Below are 22,955 nucleotides of genomic sequence, written 5' to 3' on the forward strand. Positions count from 1 at the left end.
CGTGACCCCTCGGACCCAGGGCTTCCTCCCTCCAGGTTCCCAGCCCAGCAGCAGCCTCTCCCTCGTCAGGAGCCTCAGGCTCTTTGCACAACGGGCTCCCGCGGCCCAGCACGTTCTTCCCCCAAATCTGCATCCGCCCTTCCCCTCACTCACCTGCACCTGCACCTCCATCTTCACCTGCACCTGCAGCTCCATCTCCATCTTCACCTCCACCTGCACCTCCTTCTCCATCTTCACCTCCATCTTCACCTCCATCTGCACCTGCATCTGCACCTCCTCCTGGAGGCACCGGCCAGCGCTGCTCCCAGTGCAGCGCCCCGTCTCCGGGGCGGGGTGACCCCAGACTCCGCCCCATCCCCACCCCCAGCGGCGGACTGAGCGCCGGGCCGTCCGCAGCCGCAGGGCCCAGCGGAACCGGAACCGCCGAGCGGAACCGAAAGCGGACGGACCCGCCGACGCTTCCTCCGCCGGAGCACCGAGCCGCCGCCGGTGAGTGCGCCGCCTGCGCGGGGGGCGCGGGGAGGGCCCGGGGGAGCGGCGGGCCTGGCCCCGCTCCCGCCCGGGATCCGGAGGCCCCTCCGCCGCCTCTGCCCGGGGAGACCCGGGGACCCTCCGCCTCCCGGGGCGCTCGGCCGCGCGTGATGGGGGCCTGCGAGGCGCGCGGGGTCGGGGGTCGGGGACCGGGATCGGGGACCAGGACAGGGACGGGGATCGGGGACCAGGACAGGGACGGGGATCGGGGACCAGGACAGGGACGGGGATCGGGGACCAGGACAGGGACGGGGTCGGGGACTGGGACGGGGACGGGATCGGGGACCAGGACAGGGACGGGGATCGGGGACCAGGACAGGGACGGGGTCGGGGACTGGGACGGGGGTCGGGGACCGGGACGGGGATCGGGGACCGCGACAGGGATCGGGGACCTGGTCGGGGACCCGGACCAGGATGCCGTGTCGGCCCTAACCCGTGGGAGGCGGCTTTCTCTGTTGACCTGTGACAGGTCAGGTGCTCTGGGCGGGGCCAGACTCCGGAAACTTGTTTCCTTCCTCTTTTGATTCTGTGTGTGGGTGCGTTTTGTTGTTGTTGTTTTTATATTTTATTGATTTTTTTACAGACAGGAAGGGAAAGGGATAGAGTTAGAAACATCAATGAGAGAGAATCATTGATCAGCTGCCTCCTGCACACCCCTCACTGGGGATGTGCCCGCGACCAAGGTACATGCCCTTGACCAGAATCCAACCTGGGACCCTTCAGTCCTCAGGCCCGAGCTCTATCCATTGAGCCAGACCGGTTAGGGCCCATTTACTATTGCAACAACAACAAAAATTAAGTTACTTAGGAATAAACCTAACCAAGGAGGTAAAAGACTTGCACTCGGAAAACTACTGGACGCTGAAAAAAGAGATTAGAAGAAGATAAGAACCAGTGGAAGGATATACCGTGTTCATGGATTGGTAGAATCACATCATTAAAATGGCCATACTCCCCAAATCTGCAGATTCAGTACAATCCCCATTAAAATACCAACAGCATAGTTCATAGATCTAGAACAAATCCTCCAAAAATTTATATGGAACAAAAAAAAGAAAAAGACCCCCAACAGCCACAGCAATCCTGAGAAAGAAGAACAAAGTTGGAGGAATCACAATACCAGATCTCAAGTTACACTACAAAGCCACTGCAATGGAGACAGCTTGGTACTGGCATGAGAATAGATAAATAGATCCATGGGTCAGAATGGAGATCTCAGAAATCTACCAAGCCATTACGCTCAATGTTTGACAAAGGAGGCCCACTGGATGGGAGGACATATTTGGCAACGATACATCTGATAAAGGGTAAATATCCAAAATATATAAGGAACCCATACAACTTAACAAAAGGAAGACAGTGCAATTAAAAAATGGGCAAAGGACCTAATAGACACTTCTCCAGAGTGAACATACAGATAGATGGCCAAGAGACATGAAAAAATGCTCAAAGTCACTGATCATCAGAGAGATGCAAATTAAAATGACAATGAGGTATCACCTCAGACCTGGATATCTGAGATTTTGCTGCCAATAGAAGTGCACTCGGTGAGAATTGGGGTGAGATCTTTGGTTGCAAAAGCATCCCGTTATTTGGCAAATATGAGTGAAATAATTTATAATTTACCTCTAAGGATAATTATGACGTAAAGAAAAGGTGATGCATTTTCTTTCCCTCTCTTTTGACCTTACTCAGGGCAACTGCCTCCGTTTCAATCGAGGGAACCTTTAAGTGAAACTTGCTTAAAAGCTGAGCTCGGACACAGAAGAGAGACCGCAGTCGACACTGAAGAGGAAGAGAAGGATGCTGTCCTTGAACAACCTACAGAATGCCATCTGCAACCCGGTAACCGAGTCCTCTGGCGTCACTTCCTGCCCTTGGCAGGACTGAGAGCACACCCAGGGCTGCAGTGATGGACGGGGTGGCTGTTGGAAAGCCGTGAGGGCCATGTGGAAAATGCTGGGTTCCTAAAAGCGCGTTTGTTCAAATCGTTTTCCCCAGATAATCCCCTACGTGGGGACCATCCCTGAGCAGCTGGATCCCGGAACTCTGATCGTGATCCGCGGGCACGTCCCCGGGGACTCGGACAGGTAAGATCGCGTGGCGTCCGATGGAGGAGAACATGGAGAAGCTGTCTCCATGTGGCAATAACGTAATGTGGGAGAGACGTTGGGTACGTGAGGCTGACCTTGCCTCCGTCAGCATCCTGGCCCAGATGCCGAGATGAGTGACTGAAATAGATGTTATTTTGGTTTTTTATTTTATTGCTCTAAGTCTGATCTCATTATAAGGAACAAGAGGCCTGGTGCACGGATTTGTGCACCACCGGGGTCCCTCCGTCTGGCCTGCACCCTCCCACAATCTGGAACCCCTTGGGGGATGTCGGACTGCCGGTTTCAGCCCGATTCCTGCAGGCCGGGTCGAGGGCACCGGGCCTCTAGTGTGCATATAAGATCTTTGGTTAATCTCTTCCCGCCCTCCCCCTATCCCTCTGAGATTCATCAGTCTGTTCCATGTTTCCATGCCTGTGCGTTGAGCGTCTGCCCCCTGGTGGTCAGTGCGTGTCATAGCTAACAGTGGAAGGGTCGCGTAGGCTTTTATATGTATAGATGGCATGTACGGTTAGTGAGGGGAACTGTGGTCCGGCGACAGGGACAGAGTCCAGTTGCAGGTCCCTCCCACAGCCCCTCCTAAGGCCCGTTTGGGTCGTTTTCATCGGACGGGCTGGGTACAAACTGTGGACGAGTCCGTATCTGTTAGAGTTGGGCTCCGGTCAGTGTGGCTGCCGCCCATGTTGACAGTGGCTTCCAGGAAAGAGTCGGGTCTGAAGGAGACAGCTGCTGCCAAGTCTTAGAGAAGCAGCCTCCTCCGCGGCGTCCGCTCTGCTGCCCCAGCGAAGGCCTCTTTCCCATGGTTCTTGGCGCTGGAACTGCAGCCTCACGGTGTGGGCGGGGTGGCTGGGTGGGAGCACGTGCTGTTTGCAGGGATGGACGAGGGAGGCCGGAGAATGGAGGCTCCCTCCGGACAGACGGGGCCCCGGCCTCGGCCCCGGGGACTGTTACTAAGGAAGAAGCGAAGGCGGCTGGAGGAGGGGTCTGGCGTGTGTCCCCTGCTGTGGCCCCCACCCCGCAGCCCCCTGCCCCGTGCTCAGCTCAGGGGCCGTCTCCCCCCAGGTTCCAGGTGGACCTGCAGAGCGGCAGCAGCGTGAACCCCCGGGCGGACGTCATCTTCCACTTCAACCCGCGCTTCAAGAGGACCAACTGCATCGTCTGCAACACCCTCAAGAACGAGAAGTGGGGGCGGGAGGAGATCACCTACGACATGCCCTTCGGGAAGGAGAAGTCCTTCGAGATCGTCATGATGGTGCTCAAGGACAAGTTCCAGGTGGCGTGCGGGGGCCGAGCCTCGGACCTCACTCGTGAGCGTGCGCAGGGCGCTTTCACCCTCGCGGTTCTCCATCAGAGAGTCTGGCTGTGGCCCTCGGAGAGGCGGGAGTCACAGCTCCTTCCCGATCGTGTTTCTCCTCCCAGGGAAACGTATGTGCACGCGTGTGTGACTGGTGTGCAGAGAAGGACAGACATTAGGCGTTCATGAGACCCTGCGGGTGGCTGATGCTGCCCGTCAGTCTGGGCAGGTTGAGCGGGCAGAGGGGTAAACTGGAAATCCAACCCGAGTCTCCAGATGGCGGGTCTGTTAACTGGTTTTGCTGTGCCCACCAGGTGGCCGTCAACGGGAAGCACACGCTGCTGTACGCGCACAGGGTCAGCCCCGAGAAGATCGACACGCTGGGCATCTCGGGCAAAGTGCGCATCCATTCGGTCGGCTTCAGCTTCAGCTCGGTGAGCGCCCTCCCTCCGCGGTGAAACGGAAGGAAACCCCTCCAGTTACCGCCCGGACCCCCAATCCTCTGTCTGCAGACCCCAATCGAGGGCAGTTCCAGCCAGAAGCCCTTTAGCCGCTGGGCTGTTCCCTCAATCCAGGAGGACGGGGGTTGAGAGGTTGCTGCCTGCGCCAGGGGGTGTCTGCATTCTAAGTTCTGGTTGAAAGTGCTAACTTGCCCTCCAAAAAGACTAAAGCGGAGTTCTCAAGCATAAAAAAAAAAAAGTGGCCCTAACCGGTTTGGCTCAGTGGATAGAGCCTGCGGACTGAAGGGCCCCAGATTCGATTCCGGTCAAGGGCATGGACCTTGGTTGCGGGCACATCCCCAGTACGGGGTGTGCAGGAAGCAGCTGATCGATGCTTCTCTCTCATCGATGTTTCTAACTCTCCCTCTCCCTTCCTCTCTGTAAAACACCGATAAAAATATATGTTGAAAAAATAAAATAAAATTTTTTAAAAATGTATTGATTTGAGAGAGGGAGGGAGAGGGAGATAGAAACTTTTTTATTGATTCACTGCCTCCTGCATGCCCCCTGCCAGGAATCGAGTCCACAGCCCTGGCATGTGCCCTGACCGGGAATCAAACCTGCAAACTCTCGGTGCCCGGGTCGCCGCTCAGCTCCTGAGGCCCCCTGGCTGGGCTGTGGTTCTTTCTGTTATGTCACTGGGAGCCGGACGGATGGTAAAGATCCCTCTTCTCTTTTCCCCAGGACTTACGGAGTGCCCAGGCACCCACTCTGGAGGTGGCCGTTCTGAATGGAGAAGATGTGAGTGTCAGATCTTTCCATGAACCACCAGTTTAAAACGGGGGATACAGGATTCAGCTTGACCTTCCAGCCCGCGTAGCCCTGACTCCGGACCACACCGCCATGGGGCTCTTGTTGCCTGGGTATCGGTCTCATGGCGGAGCAGGCACTGGTCCCAGCCGGGCTGGCTTGGGACACCAGTGAGATCCAGTTACTGCTGTTACGTACACAGTGCTGGGCTCTCCCCTTTCAGGCGTCCTCATTCTGTCTGTCTCTCTCTCTCCGTAGGTACCAAACGCCGGCATGTCACAATTTGTAAGTATTTCTGCCTGTTGGAATACGTAGAACATTCTAGAAAGCTGCCCAGGGAGCGAGTGGTTTAAACATTGGAAGACAGCGCCATTCATCCCATCCCTCACTGCACACCTGTCTCCCCACAGCCTAGTAATAGAGGCGACACTGGTAAAATCGCACCCAGAACTGTCTACACCAAGAGCAAAGGTCCGGCTGCCCATCACACTTTGACTTGCGCCAAAATACTACCTATCAACTGTTTGTCAAAGGTTTGAAGAGCCCCCATTTTTCCTCCTGTAGGACAAGGGGAGTCTTAGTTTGCTGATAAGTGGCACCTCTACCTTCAGGAGCCCAGAGCAGCCAGTCCCTGGTCAGCTCAGGCCTCAGGCCCCCAAGAGCCATTAGTGATCCCCTCCCTGCTGGGGACCCAGGCTGGCCCTCCACGGGGTGGACAGCCTCAGCCTTCGGACACTTCGGTGTTTGGACAGCTTTCCCACAAGCTGGCCTCCTGCAGGCTTCCTGGTGCCGACTGTGGTCTCTTTTCAGACTCTGCCTTTCGTGGCGAGGTTGAACACCTCCATGGGCCCCGGGCGGACCGTCGTCATTAAAGGAGAAGTGAACGCGAAGGCCAAAGGGTGGGTATCACCGAGTTAACAGTAATAGTGCAGCCCTCTTCCACGTGTCTCCTCTTGGCGTGCACCACGCGTCTGTCCTGTGAGATCCCAGTAGCGCTCGGGTCCCAGTCCTCATCTGGAAGGTGAGGCTGATAAAGAGGAAGCCAGGCTGCTCACTAGGTGGCTGAACCAGGACTGAATCCCCTCCTCCCCTGGTGAAATCCAGGGCAGCTCTGAGGTCCTGAAGCTCTTGTTAGGGCCCCTATTGTCACGTAACTTGTGAAATGTCTGCTTTACGGGCTCCTCCAGAGATATTCAGATCTGGAAGCTTGGAATGAGAGATCTTTCCTAGACAGTACACCTCCAAGAACACAACACATACAAGTGAGGAGAATCCCTTCTTGATAGGACGCTGCCCCCCACCGCAGCTGGAGAAATCACTCAGCTGATCCTTCTAAACCCAACCAGATCCTACCCTCTATGTTGATTTTAAACTTTTTTTTTTTAATCTTTCTTTTACAAACAACATATTTATGTCTCCGGAATGCTAACTTGGAATTTCAAGTTTCATTTCACCTTTTTGTGTTCCTATGTCCGTATGCATACTTGTATTTTGTGGTTATCACCACGGTTCAGTTCTGATTGTTAAATTTCAGAACGTGCAATTTTTCGGTTGAAAAAAATTTTCTTTTTCTTTTGTCTTGAAAGCTTTAATGTGGACCTGATATCAGGAAAATCCAAGGATATTGCTCTCCACCTGAACCCACGCCTGAACAGTAAAGCATTTGTAAGGAATTCCTTCCTTCAGGAGTCCTGGGGAGAAGAGGAGAGAAACATTACCTGTTTTCCGTTCAGTCCTGGGATGTACTTTGAGGTAAGATTGCAGGGGTAAGACATATGGTCTGTGCAGACCAAGCCCTCCTGTGGAGGTGTGTGTGTGTTTTATTTTGAGATTGTATTTTCAGTCCTGTTTATAACATGGACAGTCAGCACAAATGGCAAACGCAGTAGAATGGAATTATTGGACATAACAGCCCCGTTAGTCAATAGGACTTTTGGCAGGAACTGTGTCTCGGTCCTGGGGTAACATGTTTAATGCCCAGTGCACATGAGGACATGGGGGCCGTGAAACTGCCTGCACGGCCATCACCCCTGTGGTTACTCACAGCTTTGGGGCAGTCCTTTCTTCCAGGAAGTGAGTCCTGTTTGTTCAAGAAACGAAAGTTTTTAAACCGGGGGAGGCACTAATGTGGCGCGTCCCTTCCTTTCAGATGATCATTTATTGCGACGTGAAGGAGTTCAAGGTGGCGGTGAACGGCGTCCACAGCCTGGAGTACAAGCACAGGTTTAAGGAGCTGCCCAGTATCGACACCCTGGAGATCGATGGAGACATCCAGCTGCTGGAAGTGAGGAGCTGGTAGCTGACGCCACCACAAAAACTGAAATACAGATGGCTCACGTGACACTGGCCTCGTGACAATGCATCGCACGACCACACTACCTGTGTACATAGATAGGATGAGCTTCCGCAGCGTTTAGTCCCAGTGTTCTGACCTGTCGCGCAGGTGGCTTCTAGCGCAGGAGGAAGTTAGAGGCGGCAGCAGCCTATGTGTTATTCAGGCTCCCTGCTCCCCCCCCTCCCCCCTCCACCCACCCAGCCTCTTGTTTGTAACCCGCTTCGGTCACCAGGCACTGGTGAGGGGCCTGCTCTCAGCAGCAGCAAATGCATCAAGTGCTGCCTTTGCGGGCCATGTGCTGGGAGCTGGGATGGATGCCCAGTGGTGCCCACTGCCATGTTCCTTAGGCTCTGCTATGTCAGCCCTGGTGCCTCTGCAGGTCAGATACACCCACCAGGGCCTTTGATGACTCAGCTAGTAAACCACCTAAGACATTAATTTGTAGGAGACACTACCACAGCCCCAGGGACCACATTCTTAAAGAGCCTTCTCTCATCCCCGCAGCTAGGGAGTTGATACCGATTGACACCTGGCAGTTCCCTTTAACACAATAAACACCTGACTGTAAGCGCTACCAGATCATTAACACTAGGACATGGACACAGCACAGAGATTAAGGCAACAAAACGAAGCAAAACCAACAAAAAATGAACGGTGTTGAAATTCACTTGATGTCAATCAGAATACATCTGTACCAGTGAGTGGGTATATTTTTTTATGAATTTAGGGTGAGAGAAAGATCTGCACATACCTGTACAGAGAGTTTAAGGTAGAAGTGAGCGGAATTCAATTAATTGGCAGGTGTTTCTGGGTAACAAAGTGTAGTCAAGAATGATTTAATGTTTATCAAACAGGCCCTACCAGAAAGTGAGCTACAGCAAGAGACCAAAGTAGAGGGGCAATAAACGCCTGCTGGTTGTCCGCATGCCAAGTGGCATTGCCTCTGCTTTTCCAAAGATGAGTCCGTCATTAGGCCGAGATCAAAACATTGTTCTACCTAAGCGATTAAATCAAACCTGTATCAGCAAGTTCAAGTGTTGCATTTCTGTAATTTTTTCTGTTATTCTTTGAAACGAGTTGGCAGAATCCTCTGCAGAATTCTCACATGCCAGGTCTTGTTACAGGAAATTTAAAAGGCTCGGGAGCGGGGAGGTAAAAACTGCTGAGCTGGATTCTGCCAGGATTTAGGAGTATTTTCATAACAGATACTCGTTATTTTTTTTAACACCCTTATACCAAAAAGAATACTACAATGTAGAAACTTCTAGCATTCTTTCCAACATTTTCCTATTTATTATGCCGAGTTTTGCCAAACTCAAAATAAATTAAAAAACAAAACAAAACATTGGTGGGGGCGTGCGGGCAAGAAGGCTCTAGAATCTCAGGGTTATTTTGTTCTTCCTCAAAGATTGCATGACTGAGATTTTGCTCTAAGTCCAATAGTTCATTTTCATTTTACATGGAGATTGTGAAACAAAGGACTGATTCTTTGACAGGATACAAAATATTTAGATGTTTTGAAATGAAGCTATTAGCATTTATGACTGAGTGTAAGACTTTTCTTAAAGAGAATATCTTTACAGCATGTCAGCCTTTTGCTTGTGACAACTCTGTCACTGTGACATCACATTAAAAAAAAAATCCGGTTCTTTCTCATACAAGTGACTCTTGGTCACCACCTGTGGGAAACGGGGCCTCCTACTCCCTGGGAAAGGGGATCGGGAAGGGAAGGGGGAGTGGCTTCCAGCTGGTGGGTTTGCCAGGTGTAGCTGTTTCATAAACAGCCTGTAGCCGCCACCCCCCACCAAAGGCCGAATGATAAAGGAGATGGATCGTTGTCCTGAGTGGAAAGTACATTCTACAACGACTGCCCTCTATGGGCACACACACAAGTCAAGGCTGAAGTGTTATCTACCCAAAATGAAAGTAAAGTCCAAATGGCTTTACAGTCCAAAGTGTTCCTGCTGAAAGCGGAATAACGCACTTTCTTGAAGAAAATGGATTGCTCTGAGGGAAATCTGACCTGGCCACCACGGGCTAAGACATTCCTTTATAGAAACGCTAAGGTTTGCGCTTGCAGTCCAGCGGGTACTGCCAGCTGGGGCACGAGGACCAGACCTGTCTGTACCAGGAACCTCGGTCAGGAGTGACCAGTAAACGCTGAAACAACACAGCCGCCGTTACCAAACCACACGTGTCCTTTACTCTGCGAATCTGTACAGATGGCGGGAGGGCTTGGATGCAGTACAAACGAGGGAAGACCCTTGTCAAGTCCCCGTTGGTGTTAAGGCACCAAAACTAACATGGCACCAAACACCCAAGTAAAAATATAAAACATAAATCCGAACTCGGACCAGAGTGTGAACCCCGCCGCAGTTAGAAGTAGCTCTGCAGCGGCTCCCCCAGCACGGCCTCCAGCCGCTGCACCGTCCGCTGGCACTGGTGCTCCACCTCCTCACACTCGTCTGCAAATGCAAGGACACGGGTCAGCTCCCGTCCCCCCACCTCATCCGGGCGCGTCCCGGCTCTGGCCCCCGGCCCCCAGACAGGGAGGCATCGAAGGGAGGCGCCTGGGAGGCACCTTCCTCCCTGCCAGGGGCCTCAGGCTTGGAAGACGGAGCCCAATAGAGGCCCCAGAAGAAAATTCCCGATTCCTGGCGGAGCTGCGCTCCAGGCCGTCGGAACCAGGTGCACGACCTCTGTGGAGATGAGCAGTGCAACACGAACGTGAACGTGTGGCCTCCTCGTCTCCGTCCCCTGCTTACGGGGAGCCCCACTGTCATTCCCTGGGCTGCGCTGTGCCTGGAGCTTCCCGGGCCCAGTGTCCACACCGCACACCTGGCTCCCACCCCAGCTCCGTCATACATGCTTTGTTAGTTTGCCGAGTTACCTAATCCCCTAAAGCTTCTAGTTCTTTCCTTTGTGAAACGGGCACTGCATTGGCTTACAGGATCCCGGGGACAATGAGGACCATGCCCAGCACGGGGTAGAGCTGGTCACTGTGAACAGGAAGCTGTCACAGGCTGTCTCAGTGCCTACCCGTCGTGATCCAATAGCCTCCAGCTGCAGCCAAACACGTGTGTGAGGGGAAGGCAAAGGAAAGGCCATTTCCTAATCTCTTCCCGCCACCGCACTCAGCATAGGAACCCCGCCTCCCGGGTCCCCTGCACCCATATTGGCGTGTTCACTGGAAATTACCTTCCATCAATTCCGCTAAGAAAGGGATGGATTCCGGCAGCAAGACGATGTAATTCTCCTTCAGCGTCTCCGCCAGCGCGAGCACGGTGATGAGGGCAGCAAACCGAACCTGGAGGGAGGAGCCAAGGGCAAAGGTTGGCGAAAACTAGAATCTTCAAAGCGAAATGCTCTTTAACATGAGTTTATTTCACTTTATGTCCATCCGACTCCCACCTCAGGATGCCAGGGGACGGGACAGTTGGGGATCTGTTTGGGATCCAGGCATCCTGAACTGTGTTCTAGCACTTCGGCCCCCATGTCTGTGGGTGTCACCCAGCTACACCTGCCTTCCAGCATCCCACAGACCCCTCAGCCTGAGATTCTCTCACCCAGAGGAAAGTCTGTGGACAAGCTCAAAGCACTGGCCTCTGTGAGCAGAGAAACTGAAGAGGCGTTTAAATTAAAAACCACAAGGGATCACTTCATGTCTTCTCAAGATTTAAAAGTGCAAGAGTGCCGAAACCGGTCTGGCTCGGTGGCTAGAGCATTGGTCTGCGGACTGAAAGGTCCCAAATTTGATTCCGGTCAAGGGCATGTACATTGATTGTGGGCACATCCCTAGGAGGGTGTGTGCAGGAGGCAGCTGGTCCATGTTTCTCTCTCATCAATGTTTCTAGCTCTCTATCCCTCTCCCTTCCGCTCTGTAAAAATATATATATTTTAAAAAATAAATAAAAGTGCAAAAGTATTTAGAAGTATTTGAGCCACCCACACATACTATAGGAGTCAGGGGAGGACTGCTGTTCTTTATGAATAACCCAGAAGTAAAATCCAGAAACGCAGGCACAAACTTCTATCCGGCACAGCCTGCTGCTGGTGCTAGCAGACGAGCAGCCGTGTTTGTCTGGCCAGTTACCATGGTTGCACAGCCATGACTGCGCGATAGCTGTTAGGCCTACGTGGTGAGAACCCAGGGCACCGGTGCCGCCACCGTGGCTCCTGACCTTGGGCGAGGAGTCTCTGGTCTTGAGCAGGATCTGGTAGTTGAGGGGCTTCCAGAGGGAGTCATCGGCCATGGCCACCGAGAACTGGGAGATGCAGGGCACCAGGTGCTGCGTCACCCGCTCCTGGAACCTCTCTTCTCCTCCCAGCCGGTTCTCCAGCTGCGGAGTGAGAAAAGGGCTTTGAGCAACAGGGCGCATTCCGTTTGAAAAAATACCCAACGTGTAAATACTATTCCTCTGTCCTCCGTGACAGGCTCAAACCGGGAGCTGTTCTGACACGGTCCTAGGTAGCGGGCCGCCTTCAGGAGCTCACAGACCTCAGCCTCAGCACCCCTCCCTCCAGAGACTCTCCGAGCCAGAGGACGGCCGCACCCCAACATTCTCAATGAAACCAGTTCTAACAAGTTAGAAACTTAACCACTGGACCAGCGGTCCCCAGCCTTTCGGACCTCATGGACCACCAGGGGTCCGAGGATCACCGGTTGGCGACTGCTGCATTAGTCCTTACACTGTGCTTTTCATGTGAAAAATTCAAAAGTAGAGCTCAGTAAACTAATGAAGATAAGTTAAAGCCACAAAAAATGATAAGTGAAAAGGTGGTTTGACTCGGTTACCTGGTCCACCAGAGGCATCATCAAGGCTTCTGCTCTCTCTTTACTTAAAAAGTGCTGGGTGTCGAAAAGGAAGATCTTATGCAAACAGTTCAAGATAAACTGTAAGAGCAAGCAGCACTTATCAGGGTCGTTTTCAGAGTCAAAAAACGCTTCATCTGTAAGAGGGGGGAGAGTAAAAGTGAAAACCATGCCACAATTTAATCTCCAATGTTTACATTCAAATCACTATTGACAAAACTACAATCAAGAGGGTATGTCCCCCTCCACCTAGAAAGCAAGCTCAGGATGAGGGTGGAACAGTGTGGATGGGCTCTCGGTTAAAGTGATCCCTCCTTTCCGTTAACTCAGTGGTCGGCAAACCACGGGTCACGAGCCACATGCGGCTCTTTGGCCCCTTGAATGTGGCTCTTCCACAAAATACCACGGCCTGGGTGAGTCTATGTTGAAGAAGTGGTGTTAGAAGAAGTTTAAGTTTAAAAAATTTGGCTCTCAAAAGAAATGTCAATCGTTACACTGTTGATATTTGGCTCTGTGGACTGATGAGTTTGCCGACCACTGCATTAACTCATGACCCATTTTCAGATGCGAAAGCAGACTCTTTAGGGCCTGAACAGCGGCTACAGTTAAGAACAGCCACCCCCTTAGACTCTCTATACTTCCCAAGCCTTGTGTAAGGCACCCAGAGCAAGGAGTCCACGAACTGGAGTCAGCCACCAACCTGTTTTGGAGATGTTCACCTGGTTCAAGGTGTCGGCAAAAGGCTTCACCAAGTGGCCGGCGAACAGCGTGAAGAGCCCCTTCAGTTTGGCGGCAATGCAATCCGCCAAGTGGTAAAACGTCAGCAGTCTGTCCTTGGGGGCGTCCTCGGTCTTGGCCCAATCGAACAGCTGGAGAGAGAGAGAGAAACGGGAGTTTATTCACACATCTTGTTACTGAGAGAAGCACAGAGCAGGCGGGGAGGAAGCAAGCTCACCTTGAAAAACAGAGGTCTGAACGTGACCTCAGACAGTTTTACAACCATAGCCACCAGGCAGTCAATGATATGACTTTCTGTTTGTCCAACTTCTTCCAGATCATTCTGAAAACAAAAGAGCCGTTTTACTGGGCAGAGGCCTGGCAGCCAGCTTTGCATGCTTGTGGCCTGTAGAACAGGTCACAGCCAGCTTTCGGCTGGCTGTCAGCAGGTGAGTTCGGGATTGGGGGAGCGGCTGCCAGCTGACCTCGGGGTGCTTGGCTCGGAAGTCCAGGGCCTCCAGGAAAAACGTGGTGAGCTGAGACTGATGGGAGGTGAGCTCCTCCTTCTTCATGACCGCGATGTGCTCTTGCAAGATGCTCATAAACGGGCCCATGTGATTCTACCGAGAACACAGCGGAGAGAGGGGCCAGTGTTTCACGTTCCAAGTTCATTATGAAGGTAAACATGTCAGCATCTTAGCTCCCCTCCCCAAAGTCTAATCCCCAACAGATCTCACCCTCCAGTCCTTCTGGACGTGCTTGTAGGTTTTGTTGATGGCTGGCAGCAGGACGCGGGGTGACAGAGTGGTGGCCAGGGTCTTTTTAAGAGACGTGAGACGAACATTAGCCTGGGAGGCTGGACCCATCTCACTCGTGATTTTCTCCAAACGAATCACCTACGGAAAGAGAGAGACAGCGATCGAGGCCTCTGTGGACTCAGTGAGAACGTCTCAGAGTCACGTGATAAGTCGAGAAGTCAGCCCAGATGCTAGTGGCTGGGAAGGCTCGGTACATGTTTGCCAGAACATTCCCTTCCCAGCCAACCCTGACCATCTGCAGGCGAAAATGGACGGGTGCCTCTTTCCCAGCGGGAGATGGGGATGTGGATGAGGGGAAGGAGGACTCTGAGCAACTGAGACTCGCGATGTTCTCAGGACAGGAATCCAGCGCCATGAGTACTTGAGCTCCTTCTTGCTAGCAAACTTAGAAAGCTCCTTAGAGAGAGAGGTCCCGTTCTGTAAATTTCAAGCACTGGTTAAATCATCCGCATCAAGGAAGTTATAAATGACGAATGATCAAGAGACCAGAACAGGTGCGGGGCCATTCTTGGGCATGTTCAGTTGGAAATGCCACTTGCCCGCTGTGTGCAGTAAGCTCTCTCTGCACTGACCTCCAACAGGAGAGCTGGGGGGTACCTGGTCCTACAGCAAGGAATAAAGACGGCTCTGCCTGCTCAGTGCCAAACCGCTCAGGGGGAAAAAGAGCAATAAACTACATTCTGCCAAACCCAGAGACCAGCCTCATGGCAAGATGACACCTTCGCGGTGCCAAGGCTAAGCAGAGGCATGATGACGTGGGAGAGAAGGCACGCATTTAGGAATAACAAAGCACTTCTCAGAAAAAAGCTTCCTGCCAAGCAGCAACTACTAACGTAGAGAACAAATACAATGATTGAGTGTGTGATTTTCCTTTCCCCCTGCTCCCTCGCACCGCACGCTGGGTCCCGGGCTCACCTGTGACAGCACGCCTTCCAGGTACGGGCTGAGGAAGTGGGGCAGAGTCTCCACCACCTTCTGCAGGGCTGCTAGGGCGCTGAGCAGGTAGACGTCGCCGGAGACGAGCTCGCTGGTGTTCTTCATTGTTGTCAGCAGTGAGGGCATCAGGCTAGAAAGCAAGCACACGTTTTAGACTAACTTTAAGCAGATAGAGAAGGGAGTGTAAGTCAGTAAAAAAAAAAAAAATCTCACACTGGTGTCTACACTGTGTATGTCAGAGCCTACAAAACACTGTCTACATAGCTTTCGTGACAAAGAGCAAGATGTGTCCCAGAGCCTGTAGTATTGACAACGCTCCTTTTAAAAATAATGCCTCTCGCCTGAACGCTTGCTTTGTGTCTGGCCTTATCCTACAGAACCCCACGGGTGGGTGTGGTCTCTCTCGAGTGGCAGCACCCACGGCTTCCTAATGACAGCTGGTCAGAGGGGATCAAAAATGGGGACAAGAAACACCATAAAGGTATAATAAATGGGAATGTTGTGCTTTTCAGCTTCAAGATCAATTCTGTAGCAAATTTATTTTTAAAAAATGCTGACCTGAGGACACGATTTCATTGATTTTAGAGAGGGAGGGGGGAAGGCAGGGAAAGAGAGAGAGAGAGAGAGAGAGAGAGAGAGAGAGAGAGAGAGAAAGAGAGAGAGAGAGAGAGGAAGAGAGAGAGAGAGAACCATCAACGTGAGAGAGAAACACTGATCGGCTGCCTCCCGTTTGTGCCCTAACTGGGGAAAGAACCGTAACCTTTCGGTGTAGGGGACAACCAGCTGAGCCCCTTGGGGCCTCGCCACGCACCTGGGAAGCTGTGGGACGGCCAGGGGCCCCAGAGTGGAAGCCACCTCTGCTACGCACAGCAGGGCACTGCCCACCACGTTCTTCTCATCCTTCTCTGGAGCGACCAGTTTCACCGCCGTGGTCAGCACTGGGACGAAAGGCTCTGGATTCTTGGCACCGAAATTCTTGCACAAAAGCTTCAGGGTGTACAGAGCTGTCTGTCTGTTAATTGCTTGTTCTTCGGTCCCCTTCTTCCTATGCTGCACCACGGCCAGAAGGACTGGAACCAGTTTGAGGAAATTGTCAACCTGTGGAGGACAGCGAAGTTCCCACGTAATTAAAGCTGCAGGGACATTGCCAGGTTGCTCTCCACTGTCACTGCCGACACTGCCCAACAGAGGCCCGAGCAAGACGCCCTGAGCTACATGATCACACACAGAACCTCCGCCAATGGACTCGCTGCTGCTGAGCAATGCGAGTGCTGGGAACAGTCCCTGGCTCACACTAAACATCTCCTGATGTTTGCAGAGAGACGGAGTGGATGAGAATTGTCCCAAAGCCAACGTGTGGTCCACATCAATAAGAATTCTATCAGAGTTGAAATCCATTCCAAGAACACTTAGGACACATCTCTACACTCCTGCAGGATGACTGTCACGTTGGAAACACGCATGCCACAGCAATGTGTTCAGACAGCAACCGGCTATGTGGACGGTGCCACGGAGACCCGGGTGGGGGGAAATGCAGCTCGGACACGGCGGGACGGGAGGGTTCGGACGCGCAGTCACTTACGGTTTTCTTCTTCCAGGACGCCTTCTGCTGCAGCTTGTTGTTGAGAAGGTCCATCGCCTTCCGGCGCACAGACGGCAGGGGGTTGCCCAGCAGCCCTCTGATCACGGGGATGAATGTTTCCGTGGGCAGCAAAGCATTGACCTAGAGAGCGGTTCACATTGAACAAAAAAGCAATCAGAAAAGAGGGAAGATAAACGCAGATCCAGACAGGTTTCTATCCACGGAATACCTTCTAGGCGCAGGCGTGTTCAAACCCCCTTTCTTATTTAAATTCTTCTATAACTTTCAGGTAAGGCATTGCTGATCACGTTTATTAAAAAAGAACTGAAGCTCAGACTAAGTGAGCTGAGCAATGCCAGGGAGCAGGCACTCAGCCGGATGCTGGGCAGTGATCCTACGTCAGGACCGGCAGAGCCTCTGAGAGCCTGAGACCCCACCTGGCAGGCACTGTCCTCCCACTTGTACTTGAATGAAGTGAAACACCGCACAGTGTCCCATGACTGAGTTCTGAAAGCACAGTGTTTGCTAAGGCTCAAGCTCACGTAGTCGATAAGAGATACAACTGTCATTCCGACAAAATTACTTCTAGTCATCAAGAGGTTCTTTTCTGAGTTGTATTATATTAAGAGAGGCTATTGCTAAGTTTATTCTTTTTTTAATACATTTTATTGATTTTTTTACAGACAGGAAGGATCGATGAGAGAGAATCGTCGATCAGCTGCCTCCTGCACACCCCCTACTGGGGATGTGCCTGCAACCAAGGTACATGCCCTTGACTGGAATCGAACCTGGGACCCTTCAGTTTGCAGGCTGACGCTCTATCCACTGAGCCAAACTGGTTTCATCACTAAATTTGTTCTTAAAGTAAAACTATGCAAAACCATTTCACAAGGACACAAACACAGGAACAAGGCACAGGAGATGGGGGAGAAACGGAGCCCCACCTTGTCCAGCATGTCGTAAGCTTTACTGAGGAGCGCTCGCCAGAACTTCCCCGTTAGCTTGTCTGTGTTTTTCTCCACGGACTGGGCCACAGCGTTAATGTAGCCGAGCACCGCCTCCAGCAACCTAAATGCAGGAGACTCGTGAGGATCCAGTACTATTCTTCCAGGTTGTTGATAAAAGCTTGAAATTATTTCCCAACAAAAATTGAAAAAGAAGAAGTAACATACCTTTGTTCAAAGCCCTTTAAGGCCTGAGGACCACCGCTTTCAACGACCTAATTTATAAAGAAGGCCTCATTAGGACATTATGCAGCTGGTCATAAAAACCATTTAAATGGGCCCTTAATTCACCTAAGACTATTAAATTCAAACTTCCTACCACAACTGTTTTGACACTGCAATCTTACAGGTTTGGATCACCCTCAGCATAACTTTAATTACACTCTATTCATTTATTTTAATTGCATTCTACAGCTATTGGTAATATCTGTAAAGTACCACAAAAATTCAGAAAACTATAGCGAATCAATACTCATTTATCTACTAATTATGGAAAGCTAATCTTCCTTGAGCTCATAATCTGATTTTAAGGTTTCATGCTTCATATTTTCATGATATTGGCCAAGCTTTTTACTAGTTTTTAAAAATATATATATTTTATTGATTTTTTTTTTTTTTTACAGAGGGGAAGGGAGAAGGAGAGGGACAGATAGTTAGAAACATCGACGGGATTGAAACATTGATCAGCTGCCTCCTGCACACTCCCCACTGGGGATGTGCCCGCAACCAAGGTACATGCCCTTGATCGGAATTGAACCTGGGACCTTACAGTCCGCAGGCCGACGCTCTATCCACTGAGCCACACCGGTTAGGGCATCTTTTTAAGCGTTTCAAACACAGTTCCTTTAGAAAAAGCCAAGCCACTGTATCGTACAGAGCTGAGGAGCACTCACCTTCCTGATGAAGTGGCTGGAGGCCAGCAGCTGGGCCATGAAGGACACGGACAGGAACTTGAGGTGCCGCAGCTGCTTGCCTGTGTGAGCGTCCACACTGAACACCTGCAGCACCTCCCCTGGCGCTTCGCTCACGTGAGATGCCGCCTTGGGACCGGATTCTGAAAGAGAGCAACACATCCAGGCAGTCATTTGGGGCCGCAAAGCGTGGAATGTTCTCGAGTCTTCTATACTCGGTAACATTTCAGTGTCTCGTTACCACCGCTTCTCTTCTACACAATCTCTGCCCACCCCTCCGTACCCCCGACCGTTCAGATCAGCAGGAAGTACCCCCATTCTCCCACCTTCCTTTTCCTCCGGCAAGCTCAGCAAGTACTGGAGGATATTCATCAAGCTTTGTATCTGCTCCTGGACACTGAATTCACAACAGACCGAGATCCAAAATTCAGTGTCTGCTTCGAGCATAGCATCCTGCAGAGAGAAGAGACTCGGGTCATAAAACTGTACCTGTCCAATTTATGTAAATTAGTAAGCACAAATAAGGGGAATGTCGTAAAAATATTTCTCTCCTCCCGTCCCGTCTATCTCCATGGGACCGAGCTCCACACTGAAGAGCCAGTCCAGGAGGGTCGCAAGCACACTCCACAGTCTGCGTGACGACTTCAGCAGAACCAAACACCCTGCTTTCCTCAGCTCAGGTCTGGATCTGTTCCCAGACCAGCCTCTCGTCTAAAAACAGTCCTGCTGAAACCGGTGTGGCTCAGTGGATAGAGCATCGGCCTGCGGACTGAAGGGTCCCAGGTTCCATTCCGGTCAAGGGCATGTACCTTGGTTGTGGGCACAACCCCAGTAGGGGGCGTGCAGGAGGCAGGTGATCAATGTTTCTCTCTTATCGATGTTTCTAACTCTCTATCCCTCTCTCTAAAAAATCAATAAAATAGCCAGGGCCGGTTTGGCTCAGTGGATAGAGCATCGGCCAGCGGACTGAAAGATCCCGGGTTCGATTCCGGGCAAAGGCATGTACCTTGGTTGCGTGCACATCCCCAGTAGGGGGTGTGCAAGAGGCAGCTGATCGATGATTCCCTCTCATTGATGTTTCTAACTCTCTATCTCTCTCTTCCTCTCTGTGAAAAATCAATAAAATATATTAAAAAAATAAAAAAATCAATAAAATATATTTTAAAAAAGAAAAACGACAGCGCATCTCTCAGAGCAGGTCTGAGCCAGCACTGGCAAGCACTGCACACGGAACATGGCTGCCCACACTTCAGCTGGAAAGTGTCACAAACCTGCGGGAAACACCTGCCTTTCATCCACTCGCCCCCCACCTCTGACCTTCTCCCCGCCAGCGGCCGCCAGCACCGTCTTGGTGATGTACTGTTCGAACAGCAGGACGAGGAGGACCCAGAGGAACCGGCCTGCGCCGAGGGTGTCCACCAGCTGGGCCAGGACCGGCAGGCGCCTGTGCTCTGGGACGTGTGGCAGCGCGTCCACAAACACACGCATGATCTTCACCACGATCGCCTCCACGTTCCTCGTGACTTCCGCCGAGTCTCCGCCGTCAGACTGCAGAGTGGCAAGCAGGGTCAGCGGGGGAACTAACGGCCCCCACCCATCAGGCTTTTAGTGGCAGGATAAGGCCTTCCTGTGTGCCCAGCGCTATTGAAATCACTTTAATAATCAAAGGCTGATTGGGAAATATTCGATAAGGGTAAGACAGATCCCAGGCACTATCTGGCTCGGAGGGGAATATAAAGTGTAGGATTCCAGCCCTGCCCCAAAGGAGACTCATCAGAAACAAGATCCCGGGGTGAGGAGGGAACAGGAGGCACTGAATGGCACACCCCAATGCCAGGCACTGAGAGCAAGTCTGCTTGAGTAGAGTGGGTACAACTGAGAGCACAGAAAGGCCATGAGCTCCTGCTGTTTCAGAATCAAGTTCAAACCACTCCTCTCTAGTATGGGTGCTCAAATCAAAACTGTTCAATGGATCGAAAAATGAATAAACTGCCAAAACCAGTTTGGCTCAATGGATAGAGCATTGGCCTGCGGACTGAAAGGACCCAGGCTCGATTCCGGTTGCAGGCACATCCCCAGTGGGGAGCATTTTAGAGAGGCTGGTAACTGTCACTCATTAACTGTTACTCTAAGTTGATATTATGCAAAATTTTTAAAAAGTGATACTAGCAATGGTCTTAAGACAGCCTACCTGAATAAGTGCTGGAATAACCATTTTCACTGTCTTGTTAATAACTTGAAAACTGTAGGTATCATCTAGACGCATGACGTTGGCTCCCATAAATGTAAAAATAGACATGATATTGTGTAGAACTTTATCCTGAAAAAGAAAATACGTTTTCAACATTTTCTATTTTAAACAAATCAAATATCAATGATTCATTACACCTCAACAGTAAGAGGAAAAAAACTCAGTTTTAAAATGTGCAAAGGAGCCGAAACCGGTTTGGCTCAGTGGATAGAGCGTCGGCTTGTGGACTGAAAGGTCCCAGGTTCGATTCCGGTCAAGGGCATGTACCTTGGTTGCGGGCACATCTTCAGTAGGGGGTGTGCAAGAGGCAGCAGATCGATGATTCTCTCTCATCAATGTTTCTAACTTTCTATCCCTCTCCCATTCACACATGAAAAAATGCTCAACCTCATTAGTCATTGGGGAAATGCAAAACCCACAAGACACCACTCTGTACCCACCAGCCTGTCCAGGGAGGAGAGAAACACCGGGAGTACTGGCTGGAGCCCCCACGCAGGAGTACTTACAGGAAATATCCCGGCCACAGTCCCCAGAAGCAAGAGGGCGTGGTGGTGGGTCTGAGGCATCTCGGAGACGCGGATGCACTGCACGATCAGTTCCACGTTGAACTTCTCCTCGTCCAGAACGTCTGTGGTGGGGAGGAGGACCCAAGCTGTAGGTGGCAGGCACGGTGCTACCTGAGGGGAACAACCTCCCAGCTTCCCGCCACCAAAGCACGCGCGTACCTTTCGGTATTCTGCCGCCGTCTGGAGAGAGCTTTTGGCAGATGTTGAGCAAAGAGCTGAGAATGAGCTGTTTGGTGTACTCCATGTTCCCCTGCTCCGGAAGCGGAGGCTCTAAACACCTGCAGGATCCGGAAGAGGACGGGATGTGAAAGCGGAATCATGTCAGCCAGTGACACAGCCATGACCACAGTCCAGCACATGTACTAAGTAAGAAATGACTGAGACGTTAACATTAAACATCAAGTCCATACACAGGATGGAAGATTTAGAAGTCTAACTTCTTTCTTATACAGGCAGCTCCTCCCTATTGCACTTCCTATCACGCTGTGGAGAATCATAGGATTGATTTGCCTTTCAGATGAAAGAACACATCCACAATTCAACGGCATTCGCTATGGCTCTCTAGCTAATAATTTACACCTAAAATATAGAGTGAATGTCACCTTGTATCTTTATTTTTAAATATATATTTTATTGATTTTCTACAAAAAGAAAGGGAGAGGGATAGAAAGTTAGAAACGTCGATGAGAGAGAAACATCGACCAGCTGCCTCCTGCACACCCCCCACTGGGGATATGCCCGCAACCAATGTACATGCCCTTGACCGGAATCGAACCTGGGACCTTTCAGTCCGCAGGCCGACGTTCTATCCACTGAGCCAATCCGGTTTTGGCTCGACTTGTATCTTTAAATACAAGCAATGCTGGCCCGGGGACAAGGCACTGAAAGGAGGAGAGCGGACCCCAAGGCCAAGTGGCCACTTCCTGCACAGCCCAGGATAAAAGTCAGTGCGGGCATTGGCAATAGATCCTAACCCATGCTTTTCATCTTTCTTCGACAGTTCTTAACTTGCTCTGTTTTACAGACCAGCAAAGCAGAAGAGTGTGAATTAAAATAAGATGAGGAGGAATCGGAATCCCTTCTCTCCTGGACCAAAGGCAGGACCGTTACCTCGACAGCAGGTTAAAAAGAGTTGGGATCAGTATCTGAGGGTTTTTGAGCTTCTTTTTGTGCTGCAGCAATTCCAGAATGAGGGTTACTCTTTGCCAGTAAGAACCTCCAACGTCCTGAACAGATTCTAGATCTTGTGATTTCCTGGGACACAGATGTGACAAACAGTTGGAAAAGCAGATACTACGAGTGCTAAGAATAAATACACCTGATTCTAGAGCAGCATGATCCCTGCAGTGACAGCTTACTTCTGCTGCATCTTCTGCCTCCTGGTTTGCTGAATCGTGCCCAAGGCCTTGGTTTTATCTGGTGGCTCCAGTTCTATTCTGACTTGCTCAGCGTTGACGGAAATCTGAAACATGAAAAAATGTTGACGCCAAAGCTCACGGGATAAATTAAAGCAATGAACGTTGACTAAGAGATGCGATGAAAACTCTGTTCACTTTTATGTCTCCCTATGACTCTGGAGCCCAGGTCAAACCCCAAAGGCAAACACCACTGACAATTTCTTACGTATTTTTGAAAATTTGTATACTGACAGCTGTATAAAGATGGAAAGAATAAAACCAACAGGAGCATATGATACACACTGCTCTGTACCTTCATTTGTTCCACTTAATTTGCCTTAGAAATCCGAGTAAACACACGGTAAATTCTGAGAATGCTGAGCACAGACACTAACGCTTCCCAGGCCCTTACCCTCTGTACATGTGACTTCCAACAACA

At 51.2% G+C, this 22,955-nt stretch overlaps 2 protein-coding genes across 7 annotated transcripts in view; one reads left to right on the forward strand and one right to left on the reverse strand.

Moving 5' to 3' along the window:
- Positions 1 to 362: 362 nt before the first annotated feature.
- Positions 363 to 9,408, forward strand: LGALS8 (galectin 8). Of its 2 annotated transcripts, XM_036453478.2 has the most exons (11): positions 363 to 489; positions 2,227 to 2,376; positions 2,533 to 2,621; positions 3,705 to 3,915; positions 4,251 to 4,370; positions 5,121 to 5,177; positions 5,445 to 5,471; positions 5,597 to 5,719; positions 5,997 to 6,085; positions 6,773 to 6,938; positions 7,336 to 9,408. In XM_036453478.2, the coding sequence occupies exons 2-11, from the start codon at positions 2,335 to 2,337 to the stop codon at positions 7,483 to 7,485; spliced, it is 1,074 nt and encodes a 357-aa protein (XP_036309371.1). In that variant the 5' UTR covers positions 363 to 489; positions 2,227 to 2,334; the 3' UTR covers positions 7,486 to 9,408. The 2 variants fall into 2 exon arrangements, with proteins under 2 accessions (XP_036309371.1, XP_036309372.1); XM_036453479.2 differs by lacking the exon at positions 5,597 to 5,719.
- The window catches only part of HEATR1 (HEAT repeat containing 1), a 32,567-nt gene continuing 18,528 nt past the window's right edge, over positions 8,917 to 22,955 (reverse strand). For 4 of the 5 annotated variants that reach the window (XM_045587065.1, XM_036453476.2, XM_036453475.2 and 1 more), the window contains 21 exons: positions 22,478 to 22,581; positions 22,230 to 22,373; positions 21,279 to 21,397; positions 21,060 to 21,181; positions 20,494 to 20,622; positions 19,620 to 19,850; positions 18,629 to 18,755; positions 18,285 to 18,445; positions 17,560 to 17,606; positions 17,332 to 17,455; positions 16,388 to 16,528; positions 15,617 to 15,903; positions 14,785 to 14,935; positions 13,789 to 13,947; positions 13,537 to 13,671; positions 13,290 to 13,394; positions 13,035 to 13,203; positions 12,317 to 12,471; positions 11,703 to 11,861; positions 10,720 to 10,828; positions 8,917 to 9,986 (listed from right to left, as the gene is read on the reverse strand). In XM_045587065.1, the coding sequence (XP_045443021.1) occupies positions 9,898 to 9,986; positions 10,720 to 10,828; positions 11,703 to 11,861; positions 12,317 to 12,471; positions 13,035 to 13,203; positions 13,290 to 13,394; positions 13,537 to 13,671; positions 13,789 to 13,947; positions 14,785 to 14,935; positions 15,617 to 15,903; positions 16,388 to 16,528; positions 17,332 to 17,455; positions 17,560 to 17,606; positions 18,285 to 18,445; positions 18,629 to 18,755; positions 19,620 to 19,850; positions 20,494 to 20,622; positions 21,060 to 21,181; positions 21,279 to 21,397; positions 22,230 to 22,373; positions 22,478 to 22,581 (2,967 nt within the window). In that variant the 3' untranslated portion in view covers positions 8,917 to 9,897. Of the gene's footprint in view, positions 9,987 to 10,719; positions 10,829 to 11,702; positions 11,862 to 12,316; positions 12,472 to 13,034; positions 13,204 to 13,289; positions 13,395 to 13,536; positions 13,672 to 13,788; positions 13,948 to 14,784; positions 14,936 to 15,616; positions 15,904 to 16,387; positions 16,529 to 17,331; positions 17,456 to 17,559; positions 17,607 to 18,284; positions 18,446 to 18,628; positions 18,756 to 19,619; positions 19,851 to 20,493; positions 20,623 to 21,059; positions 21,182 to 21,278; positions 21,398 to 22,229; positions 22,374 to 22,477; positions 22,582 to 22,955 lie in introns of those variants that run through there. The other variant, XR_004990618.1, reaches the window with a different exon arrangement.

The sequence above is a fragment of the Pipistrellus kuhlii genome, unplaced genomic scaffold (genome assembly GCF_014108245.1).
Source record: "Pipistrellus kuhlii isolate mPipKuh1 unplaced genomic scaffold, mPipKuh1.p scaffold_m20_p_25, whole genome shotgun sequence".
NCBI classification, from domain to species: domain Eukaryota; kingdom Metazoa; phylum Chordata; class Mammalia; order Chiroptera; family Vespertilionidae; genus Pipistrellus; species Pipistrellus kuhlii.

Coding starts and splice junctions, on each gene's coding strand:
- LGALS8 (XM_036453478.2), top strand. CDS start 2,335: ATGCTGTCCTTGAACAACCTACAGAATGCCATCTGCAACCCG. Junction 5,178..5,444: donor CCGTTCTGAATGGAGAAGAT/GTGAGTGTCAGA, acceptor CTCTCTCCGTAG/GTACCAAACGCCGGCATGTC. Junction 5,720..5,996: donor CTATCAACTGTTTGTCAAAG/GTTTGAAGAGCC, acceptor GTCTCTTTTCAG/ACTCTGCCTTTCGTGGCGAG.